At 48.4% G+C, this 14,573-nt stretch overlaps 1 protein-coding gene across 1 annotated transcript; it reads left to right on the top strand.

Moving 5' to 3' along the window:
* Nucleotides 1-873: 873 nt before the first annotated feature.
* Nucleotides 874-1,536, top strand: LOC133548275 (salivary glue protein Sgs-3-like). The gene has a single exon (XM_061893592.1). It carries the CDS (start codon nt 874-876, stop codon nt 1,534-1,536), a length of 663 nt encoding a protein of 220 aa, XP_061749576.1.
* The last annotated feature ends 13,037 nt before the right edge of the window (nt 1,537-14,573 follow it).

Here is a 14,573-nt window from a genome sequence, read left to right as displayed (position 1 = left end):
ACAAAGAGGTCCCCTAAGACGTCCCCTAAAAAGAGGTCCCCTACAAACACGGCCCCCACAAAGACGTCCCCTACAAATACGTCCCCTACAAAGACATTCCTTTTAAGCACGATCCCTACAAAAACTTCTCCCACAAACATGTCCCCTACTAAGACGTCCTCTACAGACATGTCCCTTACAAACACGACCCCCACAAAGACGTCCCCTACAAATATGTTTCCTTCAAACATGTCCCCCTACGAACACGATCCCTACAAAAACCTCCCCTACAAATACGTCCCCTACAAACACGGCCCCCACAAAAACGTCCCCTACTAAGACGTCCTCAACAAACATGTCCCCTACAAACACGGTCCCCACAAAGACGTCTCCCACAAAGACGTCCCCTACAAACACGATTCCTGCAAAGAAGTCCCCTACAAAGATGTCCCCTTCAAACATGTCCCCTTCAAACATGTCCCCTACAAACACATCCCCTACTAAGACATCCCCTAACACATCCCCTAATAAGACGTCCCCTACAAACATGTCCCCTACAAACATGTCCCCTACAAACACGATCCCTGCAAAGAAGCCCCCTACAAAGACGTCCCCTACAAAGACGTTCCCTACAAAACGTCCCCTACTAAGACGACCTCAACAAACATGTCCCCCTACAAACACGGCCCCCACAAAGACGTCTCCCACAAAGACGTCCCCTTCAAACATGTCCCCTACAAACAGATCCCCCACTAAGACATCCCCTAAAAACACATCCCCTAATAAGACGTCCCCTACAAACATGTCCCCCTACAAACACGGCCCCCACAAAGACGTCTCCCACAAAGACGCACCCTACAAATAAGTCACCATACTAAGACCTCCCCTACAAACATGTCCCCTACAAACACGATCCCTGCAAAGAAGCCCCCTACAAAGACGTCCCCTAAAAACATGTCCCCTACAAACACGATCCCTGCAAAGAATCCCCCTACAAAGACGTCCCCTACAAAACGTCCCCAACTAAGACGACCTCAACAAACATGTCCCCCTACAAACACGCCCCCCACAAAGACGTTCCCAACAAAAACGTCCCCTACTAAGAAGACCCCAACAAACATGTCCCCTACAAACACGGCCCCCACAAAGATGCCCCCAACAAACACATTCCCTACTAAGACGTTCCCTAAAAACACATCCCTTACTAAGAAGTCCCCTACAAACACTTCCCCTACTAAGAAGTCCCCTACAAACACATCCCCTACTAAGACGTCCCCTACAAACACTTCCCCTACTAAGAAGTCCCCTACAAACACATCCCCTACTAAGACGTCCCCTACAAACACATCCCCTACTAAGACCTCCCCTACAAACACGGCCCCCACAAAGACGTCTCCCACAAAGACGTCCCCTTCAAACATGTCCCCTACAAACAGATCCCCTACTAAGACATCCCCTAAAAACACATCCCCTAATAAGACGTCCCCTACAAACATGTCCCCCTACAAACACGGCCCCCACAAAGACGTCTCCCACAAAGACGCACCCTACAAATAAGTCACCATACTAAGACCTCCCCTACAAACACGATCCCTGCAAAGAAGCCCCCTACAAAGACGTCCCCTAAAAAGACATCCCCTTCAAACATGTCCCCTACAAACACGATCCCTGCAAAGAAGCCCCCTACAAAGACGTCCCCTACAAAGACGTTCCCAACAAAAACGTCCCCTACTAAGAAGACCCCAACAAACATGTCCCCTACAAACACGGCCCCCACAAAGACGCCCCCAACAAACACATTCCCTACTAAGACGTTCCCTAAAAACACATCCCCTACTAAGAAGTCCCCTACAAATATGTCCCCTACTAAGACGTCCCCTACAAACACATCCCCTACTAAGACGTCCCCTACAAACACATCCCCTACTAAGAAGTCCCCTACAAATATGTCCCCTACTAAGAAGTCCCCTACAAACACATCCCCTACTAAGAAGTCCCCTACAAATATGTCCCCTACTAAGACGTCCCCTACAAACACATCCCCTACTAAGACGTCCCCTACAAACACATCCCCTACTAAGACGTCCCCTACAAACACATCCCCTACTAAGAAGTCCCCTACAAATATGTCCCCTACTAAGACGTCCCCTACAAACACATCCCCTACTAAGACCTCCCCTACTAAGACGTCCCCTACTAAGACGTCCCCTGCAAACACGATCCCCGCAAACACGTCCCCTACAAAGACTTCCCCTACAAAAACGTCCCCTACTAAGACGTCCTCAACAAACATTTCCCCTACAAACACGGCCCCCACAAAGACGTCCCCTACAAATATGTCCTCAACAAACATTTCCCCTACAAACACGGCCCCCACAAAGACGTCTCCCTCAAAGACGTCCCCTACAAACACGTCCCCTACTAAGACGTCCCCTACAAACACAATCCCTGCAAAGAAGCCCCCTACAAACACGTCCCCTACAAACACATCTGCCACAAACACGTCCCCTAAAAAAACGTCCCCTACAAACACAATCCTTACAAAGAAGTCCCCTACAAACACGTTACCTACTAAGACGTCCTCAACAAACATTTCCCCTACAAACACGGCTCCCACAAAGACGTCCCCTACAAATATGTCCTCAACAAACATTTCCCCTACAAACACGGCCCCCACAAAGACGTCTCCCTCAAAGACGTCCCCTACTAAGACGTCCCCTACTAAGACGTCCCCTACAAACACAATCCCTGCAAAGAAGCCCCCTACAAACACGTCCCCTACAAACACATCTGCCACAAACACGTCCCCTAAAAAAACGTCCCCTACAAACACAATCCTTACAAAGAAGTCCCCTACAAACACGTCCCCTACAAACACATCCCCTACTAAGACGTCCCCTACTAAGACGTCCCCTACTAAGACGTCCCCTACAAACACAATCCCTGCAAAGAAGCCCCCTACAAACACGTCCCCTACAAACACATCTGCCACAAACACGTCCCCTAAAAAAACGTCCCCTACAAACACAATCCTTACAAAGAAGTCCCCTACAAACACGTTACCTACAAACTTTTCCCCTAAAAAGAGGTGCCCTACAAAAACGTCCTCTACAAACATGTCCCCTACAAACACGGTCACCACAAAGACATCCCCCATTAACACGTCCCCTACAAAGATGTCCCCTAAAAACACTTCCTCCTACAATGACATCCCCTAAAAAGACATCCCCCCCAGAGAAGTCTTCTACAGAGACGTCCCCAACAGCGACTTCTCCTACAAAGAAGTCCCCTACAGAGACATGGTGTCCTACAGAGACTGTGCTAGCTGTTATTAGGTAGGTCATCACTAAGCAGACTATGTAGGTGACTAAGCAGACTATGTAGGCGACGTCCGTCACCAAGCAGACTATGTAGGCGACGTCCGTCACCAAGCAGACTATGTAGGCGACGTCCGTCACCAAGCAGACTATGTAGGCGACGTCCGTCACCAAGCAGACTATGTAGGCGACGTCCGTCACCAAGCAGACTATGTAGGCGACGTCCGTCACCAAGCAGACTATGTAGGCGACGTCCGTCACCAAGCAGACCATGTAGGCGACGTCCGTCACCAAGCAGACCATGTAGGCGACGTCCGTCACCAAGCAGACTATGTAGGCGACGTCCGTCACCAAGCAGACTACGTAGGCGACGTCCGTCACCAAGCAGACTACGTAGGCGACGTCCGTCACCAAGCAGACTACGTAGGCGACGTCCGTCACCAAGCAGACTATGTAGGCGACGTCCGTCACCAAGCAGACTATGTAGGCGACGTCCGTCACCAAGCAGACTATGTAGGCGACGTCCGTCACCAAGCAGACTATGTAGGCGACGTCCGTCACCAAGCAGACTATGTAGGCGACGTCCGTCACCAAGCAGACTACGTAGGCGACGTCCGTCACCAAGCAGACTACGTAGGCGACGTCCGTCACCAAGCAGACCATGTAGGCGACGTCCGTCACCAAGCAGACTATGTAGGCGACGTCCGTCACCAAGCAGACTACGTAGGCGACGTCCGTCACCAAGCAGACCATGTAGGTGACGTCCGTCACCAAGCAGACCATGTAGGCGACGTCCTTCACCAAGCAGACTATGTAGGCGACGTCCGTCACCAAGCAGACTATGCAGACTATGTAGGCGACGTCCTTCACCAAGCAGACTATGTAGGCGACGTCCTTCACCAAGCAGACTATGTAGGCGACGTCCGTCACCAAGCAGACTATGTAGGCGACGTCCGTCACCAAGCAGACTATGTAGGCGACGTCCGTCACCAAGCAGACTATGTAGGCGACGTCCGTCACCAAGCAGACTATGTAGGCGACGTCCTTCACCAAGCAGACTATGTAGGCGACGTCCTTCACCAAGCAGACTATGTAGGCGACGTCCTTCACCAAGCAGACTATGTAGGCGACGTCCGTCACCAAGCAGACTATGTAGGCGACGTCCGTCACCAAGCAGACTATGTAGGCGACGTCCGTCACCAAGCAGACTATGTAGGCGACGTCCGTCACCAAGCAGACTATGTAGGCGACGTCCGTCACCAAGCAGACTATGTAGGCGACGTCCGTCACCAAGCAGACTATGTAGGCGACGTCCGTCACCAAGCAGACCATGTAGGCGACGTCCGTCACCAAGCAGACCATGTAGGCGACGTCCGTCACCAAGCGGACCATGTAGGCGACGTCCGTCACCAAGCGGACCATGTAGGCGACGTCCGTCACCAAGCGGACCATGTAGGCGACGTCCGTCACCAAGCGGACCATGTAGGCGACGTCCGTCACCAAGCGGACCATGTAGGCGACGTCCGTCACCAAGCGGACCATGTAGGCGACGTCCGTCACCAAGCGGACCATGTAGGCGACGTCCGTCACCAAGCGGACCATGTAGGCGACGTCCGTCACCAAGCGGACCACGTAGGCGACGTCCGTCACCAAGCGGACCACGTAGGCGACGTCCGTCACCAAGCGGACCACGTAGGCGACGTCCTTCACCAAGCGGACTATGTAGGCGACGTCCGTCACCAAGCAGACTATGTAGGCGACGTCCGTCACCAAGCAGACTATGTAGGCGACGTCCGTCACCAAGCAGACTATGTAGGCGACGTCCGTCACCAAGCAGACTTTGTAGGCGACGTCCGTCACCAAGCAGACTATGTAGGCGACGTCCGTCACCAAGCAGACTATGTAGGCGACGTCCTTCACCAAGCAGACTATGTAGGCGACGTCCGTCACCAAGCAGACTATGTAGGCGACGTCCGTCACCAAGCAGACTATGTAGGCGACGTCCGTCACCAAGCAGACTATGTAGGTGACGTCCGTCACCAAGCAGACTATGTAGGCGACGTCCGTCACCAAGCAGACTATGTAGGCGACGTCCGTCACCAAGCAGACTTTGTAGGCGACGTCCGTCACCAAGCAGACTATGTAGGCGACGTCCTTCACCAAGCAGACTATGTAGGCGACGTCCGTCACCAAGCAGACTATGTAGGCGACGTCCGTCACCAAGCAGACTATGTAGGCGACGTCCGTCACCAAGCAGACTATGTAGGCGACGTCCGTCACCAAGCAGACTATGTAGGCGACGTCCGTCACCAAGCAGACTTTGTAGGCGACGTCCGTCACCAAGCAGACTGTGTAGGCGACGTCCGTCACTAAGCAGACTATGTAGGCGACGTCCGTCACCAAGCAGACTATGTAGGCGACGTCCGTCACCAAGCAGACTATGTAGGCGACGTCCGTCACCAAGCAGACTATGTAGGCGACGTCCGTCACCAAGCAGACTTTGTAGGCGACGTCCGTCACCAAGCAGACTTTGTAGGCGACGTCCGTCACCAAGCAGACTGTGTAGGCGACGTCCGTCACCAAGCAGACTATGTAGGCGACGTCCGTCACCAAGCAGACTATGTAGGCGACGTCCGTCACCAAGCAGACTATGTAGGCGACGTCCGTCACCAAGCAGACTATGTAGGCGACGTCCGTCACCAAGCAGACTATGTAGGCGACGTCCGTCACCAAGCAGACTTTGTAGGCGACGTCCGTCACCAAGCAGACTATGTAGGCGACGTCCGTCACCAAGCAGACTATGTAGGCGACGTCCGTCACCAAGCAGACTTTGTAGGCGACGTCCGTCACCAAGCAGACTTTGTAGGCGACGTCCGTCACCAAGCAGACTATGTAGGCGACGTCCGTCACCAAGCAGACTATGTAGGCGACGTCCGTCACCAAGCAGACCATGTAGGTGACGTCCTAAGCAGACCATGTAGGCGACGTCCGTCACCAAGCAGACCATGTAGGTGACGTCCTAAGCAGACTATGTAGGCGACGTCCGTCACCAAGCAGACTATGTAGGCGACGTCCGTCACCAAGCAGACTATGTAGGCGACGTCCGTCACCAAGCAGACTATGTAGGCGACGTCCGTCACCAAGCAGACTATGTAGGCGACGTCCGTCACCAAGCAGACCATGTAGGTGACGTCCTAAGCAGACCATGTAGGCGACGTCCGTCACCAAGCAGACCATGTAGGTGACGTCCTAAGCAGACTATGTAGGCGACGTCCGTCACCAAGCAGACTATGTAGGCGACGTCCGTCACCAAGCAGACTATGTAGGCGACGTCCGTCACCAAGCAGACTATGTAGGCGACGTCCGTCACCAAGCAGACCATGTAGGCGACGTCCGTCACCAAGCAGACCATGTAGGCGACGTCCGTCACCAAGCAGACCATGTAGGCGACGTCCGTCACCAAGCAGACCATGTAGGCGACGTCCGTCACCAAGCAGACCATGTAGGCGACGTCCGTCACCAAGCAGACCATGTAGGCGACGTCCGTCACCAAGCAGACCATGTAGGCGACGTCCGTCACCAAGCAGACCATGTAGGCGACGTCCGTCACCAAGCAGACCATGTAGGCGACGTCCGTCACCAAGCAGACCATGTAGGCGACGTCCGTCACCAAGCAGACCATGTAGGCGACGTCCGTCACCAAGCAGACTATGTAGGCGACGTCCGTCACCAAGCAGACCATGTAGGCGACGTCCGTCACCAAGCAGACCATGTAGGTGACGTCCTAAGCAGACCATGTAGGCGACGTCCGTCACCAAGCAGACCATGTAGGCGACGTCCGTCACCAAGCAGACCATGTAGGCGACGTCCGTCACCAAGCAGACCATGTAGGCGACGTCCGTCACCAAGCAGACCATGTAGGCGACGTCCGTCACCAAGCAGACTACGTAGGCGACGTCCGTCACCAAGCAGACTATGTAGGCGACGTCCGTCACCAAGCAGACCATGTAGGCGACGTCCGTCACCAAGCAGACCATGTAGGCGACGTCCGTCACCAAGCAGACCATGTAGGCGACGTCCGTCACCAAGCAGACCATGTAGGCGACGTCCGTCACCAAGCAGACCATGTAGGCGACGTCCGTCACCAAGCAGACCATGTAGGCGACGTCCGTCACCAAGCAGACTACGTAGGCGACGTCCGTCACCAAGCAGACTACGTAGGCGACGTCCGTCACCAAGCAGACCATGTAGGCGACGTCCGTCACCAAGCAGACCATGTAGGCGACGTCCGTCACCAAGCAGACTATGTAGGCGACGTCCGTCACCAAGCAGACTATGTAGGCGACGTCCGTCACCAAGCAGACTATGTAGGTGACGTCCGTCACTAAGCAGACCATGTAGGCGACGTCCGTCACCAAGCAGACTATGTAGGCGACGTCCGTCACCAAGCAGACTATGTAGGCGACGTCCGTCACCAAGCAGACTATGTAGGCGACGTCCGTCACCAAGCAGACTATGTAGGCGACGTCCGTCACCAAGCAGACTATGTAGGCGACGTCCGTCACCAAGCAGACCATGTAGGTGACGTCCTAAGCAGACCATGTAGGCGACGTCCGTCACCAAGCAGACCATGTAGGTGACGTCCTAAGCAGACTATGTAGGCGACGTCCGTCACCAAGCAGACTATGTAGGCGACGTCCGTCACCAAGCAGACTATGTAGGCGACGTCCGTCACCAAGCAGACCATGTAGGTGACGTCCTAAGCAGACCATGTAGGCGACGTCCGTCACCAAGCGGACCATGTAGGCGACGTCCGTCACCAAGCGGACCATGTAGGCGACGTCCGTCACCAAGCGGACCATGTAGGCGACGTCCGTCACCAAGCGGACCACGTAGGCGACGTCCGTCACCAAGCGGACCACGTAGGCGACGTCCGTCACCAAGCGGACCACGTAGGCGACGTCCGTCACCAAGCGGACCACGTAGGCGACGTCCGTCACCAAGCGGACCACGTAGGCGACGTCCTTCACCAAGCGGACCACGTAGGCGACGTCCGTCACCAAGCGGACCACGTAGGCGACGTCCGTCACCAAGCAGACTATGTAGGCGACGTCCGTCACCAAGCAGACTATGTAGGCGACGTCCGTCACCAAGCAGACTATGTAGGCGACGTCCGTCACCAAGCAGACTATGTAGGAGACGTCCGTCACCAAGCAGACTATGTAGGCGACGTCCTTCACCAAGCAGACTATGTAGGCGACGTCCGTCACCAAGCAGACTATGTAGGCGACGTCCGTCACCAAGCAGACTATGTAGGCGACGTCCTTCACCAAGCAGACTATGTAGGCGACGTCCGTCACCAAGCAGACTATGTAGGCGACGTCCGTCACCAAGCAGACTATGTAGGCGACGTCCGTCACCAAGCAGACTTTGTAGGCGACGTCCGTCACCAAGCAGACTATGTAGGCGACGTCCGTCACCAAGCAGACTATGTAGGCGACGTCCTTCACCAAGCAGACTATGTAGGCGACGTCCGTCACCAAGCAGACTATGTAGGCGACGTCCGTCACCAAGCAGACTATGTAGGCGACGTCCGTCACCAAGCAGACTATGTAGGCGACGTCCGTCACCAAGCAGACTATGTAGGTGACGTCCGTCACCAAGCAGACTATGTAGGCGACGTCCGTCACCAAGCAGACTATGTAGGCGACGTCCGTCACCAAGCAGACTTTGTAGGCGACGTCCGTCACCAAGCAGACTATGTAGGCGACGTCCTTCACCAAGCAGACTATGTAGGCGACGTCCGTCACCAAGCAGACTATGTAGGCGACGTCCGTCACCAAGCAGACTATGTAGGCGACGTCCGTCACCAAGCAGACTATGTAGGCGACGTCCGTCACCAAGCAGACTTTGTAGGCGACGTCCGTCACCAAGCAGACTGTGTAGGCGACGTCCGTCACTAAGCAGACTATGTAGGCGACGTCCGTCACCAAGCAGACTATGTAGGCGACGTCCGTCACCAAGCAGACTATGTAGGCGACGTCCGTCACCAAGCAGACTATGTAGGCGACGTCCGTCACCAAGCAGACTTTGTAGGCGACGTCCGTCACCAAGCAGACTTTGTAGGCGACGTCCGTCACCAAGCAGACTGTGTAGGCGACGTCCGTCACCAAGCAGACTATGTAGGCGACGTCCGTCACCAAGCAGACTATGTAGGCGACGTCCGTCACCAAGCAGACTATGTAGGCGACGTCCGTCACCAAGCAGACTATGTAGGCGACGTCCGTCACCAAGCAGACTATGTAGGCGACGTCCGTCACCAAGCAGACTTTGTAGGCGACGTCCGTCACCAAGCAGACTATGTAGGCGACGTCCGTCACCAAGCAGACTTTGTAGGCGACGTCCGTCACCAAGCAGACTATGTAGGCGACGTCCGTCACCAAGCAGACTTTGTAGGCGACGTCCGTCACCAAGCAGACTTTGTAGGCGACGTCCGTCACCAAGCAGACTATGTAGGCGACGTCCGTCACCAAGCAGACTATGTAGGCGACGTCCGTCACCAAGCAGACTATGTAGGCGACGTCCGTCACCAAGCAGACTATGTAGGCGACGTCCGTCACCAAGCAGACTATGTAGGCGACGTCCGTCACCAAGCAGACTATGTAGGCGACGTCCGTCACCAAGCAGACTATGTAGGCGACGTCCTTCACCAAGCAGACTATGTAGGCGACGTCCGTCACCAAGCAGACTATGTAGGCGACGTCCGTCACCAAGCAGACTATGTAGGCGACGTCCGTCACCAAGCAGACTATGTAGGCGACGTCCGTCACCAAGCAGACTATGTAGGCGACGTCCGTCACCAAGCAGACTATGTAGGCGACGTCCGTCACCAAGCAGACTATGTAGGCGACGTCCGTCACCAAGCAGACTATGTAGGCGACGCCCGTCACCAAGCAGACTATGTAGGCGACGTCCGTCACCAAGCAGACTATGTAGGCGACGTCCGTCACCAAGCCGACTATGTAGGCGACGTCCTTCACCAAGCAGACTATGTAGGCGACGTCCATCACTAAGCAGAGTCTAGTGTGCATCAAGGAAGAGGATGAATGAACTTTGGCTGCGGCGACTGGACTGTTTATCTTTCGGCAGAAAAGTTTTTTGCCTTGTGATGGAAAAAAAATGACCTTAAGAGAAAATGCCTTTTTTATGATTTGAAATATTTACTTTGTAAACATAAACATGCATCGTGAAGACCCGCCCCCTCTTTTCTACACAATGTCCACCACACGCTTTTATTGTGAAAATCTACTTGATGGTCTCGCACTACACTAATATTACAGTAGCAATACAGTAATATGCAATCATATTACAGTAATAAGACTTCCTAATGATGTTATAATGGTAATACAGCAGTAATAATACAGAAATATTGCAGTACTAATACAGGAGTAGAAGTACAATTACATTTATTGATCAAATTCTAGTAAAAATAACAGTAATAAAACTGCCTAATTATGTTCAAGTACACTATACAGAAATATTACCGTAATACTGTAATATTACAATAAAACTACAGTAATATTACCGCAATACTGTAATATTACAATAACATTACGCAAAAAACTGTATTGTTACCGTAAAAATACAGTAATATTACAACAATAATACTGTAATATTACAATAAAATTACAGTATTGTTACCCTCAATAATATTGTAACATTACAACAGTTACATGTAGCCTGTAAGTTACTTAAGTAAAGCACTGTACTAGTATTAAGTAAACAATGAATTATAGAACTGGGCTAGACCAGAAGAAACTAAAGTCTAGCTCGCCATCCAACATGTCCTGTACAACAAGGGCAGGACCAGTCTAGCTCGCCATCCAACATGTCCTGTACAACAAGGGCAGGACCAGTCTAGCTCGCCATCCAACATGGTCTGTACAACAAGGGCAGGACCAGTCTAGCTCGCCATCCAACATGGTCTGTACAACAAGGGCAGGACCAGTCTAGCTCGCCATCCAACATGTCCTGTACAACAAGGGCAGGACCAGTCTAGCTCGCCATCCAACATGTCCTGTACAACAAGGGCAGGACCAGTCTAGCTCGCCATCCAACATGTCCTGTACAACAAGGGCAGGACCAGTCTAGCTCGCCATCCAACATGTCCTGTACAACAAGGGCAGGACCAGTCTAGCTCGCCATCCAACATGTCCTGTACAACAAGGGCAGGACCAGTCTAGCTCGCCATCCAACATGGTCTGTACAACAAGGGCAGGACCAGTCTAGCTCGCCATCCAACATGTCCTGTACAACAAGGGCAGGACCAGTCTAGCTCGCCATCCAACATGTCCTGTACAACAAGGGCAGGACCGGTCTAGCTCGCCATCCAACATGTCCTGTACAACAAGGGCAGGACCAGTCAATTTTCCAGTGCGCGCACACAAAATACATTCAGATACTAAATACTAAATAATACTACGGTATTCAAATAGCAAGCATATTTCTTAATATTGTACAATAATTCATGAATCCAATTAGAATAAATAATATAATAATTTTTATATCAAAATATTAATTCTCTAATATCAAAATCTACCAATTGCAACCACAAATAAAGTGCATAGCAGACAGTGGTTGACTGGACTGCATCATAAAATGCATTGGATGCATAACATTGACAAGCATCAAACAATTAGATAGATAGATAGATAGATAGTACTTTATTTATTCCGTCAGGAGAGTTCCTTCAGGAAAATTACAATTTTCAGCACAATCCCATTCAAGATCAGACAAACATTACAGGGAGACAGAACAGGATCGCTGACGGGTCTGCCGGCTTCCAGCGCCCCTTACAAAAAAGATGACATACAGATAAACTGGGGGGGGGGGGGGGGGGGGGGGGAATAGAAGATTAAAATAAAATAAAAATAAATTAACACAACCCAGAAACAAATCAGACAATTGTTGAGAGTGCTAACGTTTCATTCAGTTGACTATATTCAAAGAAACAGGCATAGAAGTAGATGCTAACAGCTCCATTCAAAATGAATGTAGCGGCTAAGCTACACAGATGCAACTCACCAATTCCGCAGATAAATCCCGCTTAAACTCTCTCGCACGACGACCCGCGGCTTAAGTAGTTGGCTCCTGCAGTTCCACATTATTACATTTCAGTTAAAAGAACTTAGTTAGTAATTAGTGACAAAAGCGCGTCACAAACCTGCAGCAACGTCACTCTCGCTCTTCCCGGAAGCAGCCCACTACCGGAATTTATGCTTCCCGCCATAGGTCACGTGACCACGTGACGCAATGACGCACGTGGTCATGTGACCGCGTGACGTAATGACGCACGCAAAGACACGAAAATAAATAGGATATTTAAGTAAAATGATATTTAAATAGAAATATATTTAATTAGAAATAATATTCAATGGGGTTTTGAGAGGATATTTAAATACAATTATTTAAATAGGAAGATTTAATTACAAAGAATATTCAATGGGGTTTTAAAAGGATATTTAAATGATGATATTTAATGGGCTTTTGTCACCCAGGTTACATACAGTAATATCGTGGCAATAAAACTGTAATATTACAAAAAAATTACAGTAATTTTATGTAATGAACTGTATTTATTACCATAAAAATATAGTATTATTACCGCAATAATACCGTAATATTGCAATAAAATTACAGCAATGTTACCGCAAGAATACTGTAATACTACAATAAAATTACAGTATTATGGGAAAAATACTGTATTTTTTAGAATTTACTTACATCAATATTACCACAATACTACTGTAATATTGCAATAAAATTAGAGTAATATTACCGCAATAGTACTGTAATATTGCAATAAAATTACAGTAATATTACCGCAATAATACTGTAATATTATAATAAAGTACAGTAATATTACCGCAATGATACTGTAATATTACAATAAAATTATAGTAATGTTACCTCAATAATACTGTACTATTACAATACAATTACAGTAATATTACCGCAATAATACTGTAATATTGCAATGAAATTATAGTAATATTACCGCAATAATACTGTACTATTACAATAAAATTACAGTATTATGGGAATGATATTGTAATATTACAATTTAGATACAGTAATATTACTGCAATAATACTGTAGTATTATTACGACAAAATTGCACTAATATTACGTAATAATACTGTATCATTGCTATAAAATTACAGTAATTTTAACGCAATAATACTTTAATATTCCCAAAAAATTGCAGTAAAATTACGTAATACTGCTGTATTATTACTGTAAATTTACAGTAATATTACTGCAATAATAGTGTAATTTACAATAAAATTACACTAATATTACCACAATATTACAGTAATATTGCAATAGAATTACGGTAATATATCTGCAATAATACCGTAATTTGCAATTAAATTACAGTAACACTACCACAATACTGTAGTATTACATTAAAATTCCAGCAATATTACCACAATAACACTGTAATATTACAATAAAAATACAGCAATATAATCACTATAATACTGTAATATTACAATAAAATTACAGTAATATTACTGCAGTAATACTGTAATTTACAATAACATTACAGTAAAAATACCGCAATAATATTGTATTATTACAAAACAATTATGGTAAAATTACCGCAATAATACTGTAATATTACAATAAAATTACAAGAAATATTGCCGCAATTATGCTGTAATATTACAATAAAATTACAATGAATTTTACCACAATAATGCTTTAATATTACAATAAAATTACTGTAATACTTTTGCAATATTACGATAATATTACAATAAAATTACAAAAATATTACCACAATAATACTGTGCTATTACAGTAGAATTATCCGAATAATACTGTAATATTAAAATACATTTACAGTAATATTACTGCAATAATACTGTATTAATACAATAAAATTACAGCAATATGGTCGCAATACTACAAAATTACAATAAAATTACAAGAACATCACAATACCGTATTACAGCTAAATTACAGTAATATTACCACAATAATACGGTAATATTACAATAAAATTACAGTAGTAATTACCATAATAATACTGTAATATTACAATAAAATTGCACTAATATTACCACAATATGTGGTCTTGCAGTAAAATTACAGTAAAATAACAATAATATGGTAGTAATTCAAAAAAATGTAAGTAATATCATCACAATAATTCGGTAGTATCACAATAAAATGACAGTAATATTACAATAATACTGACATTTTCAGTAA

Source organism: Nerophis ophidion, linkage group LG02 (assembly GCF_033978795.1).
Source record: "Nerophis ophidion isolate RoL-2023_Sa linkage group LG02, RoL_Noph_v1.0, whole genome shotgun sequence".
Taxonomy (NCBI): Eukaryota; Metazoa; Chordata; class Actinopteri; order Syngnathiformes; family Syngnathidae; genus Nerophis; species Nerophis ophidion.
This window is presented reverse-complemented; position numbering and strand designations above follow the sequence as displayed.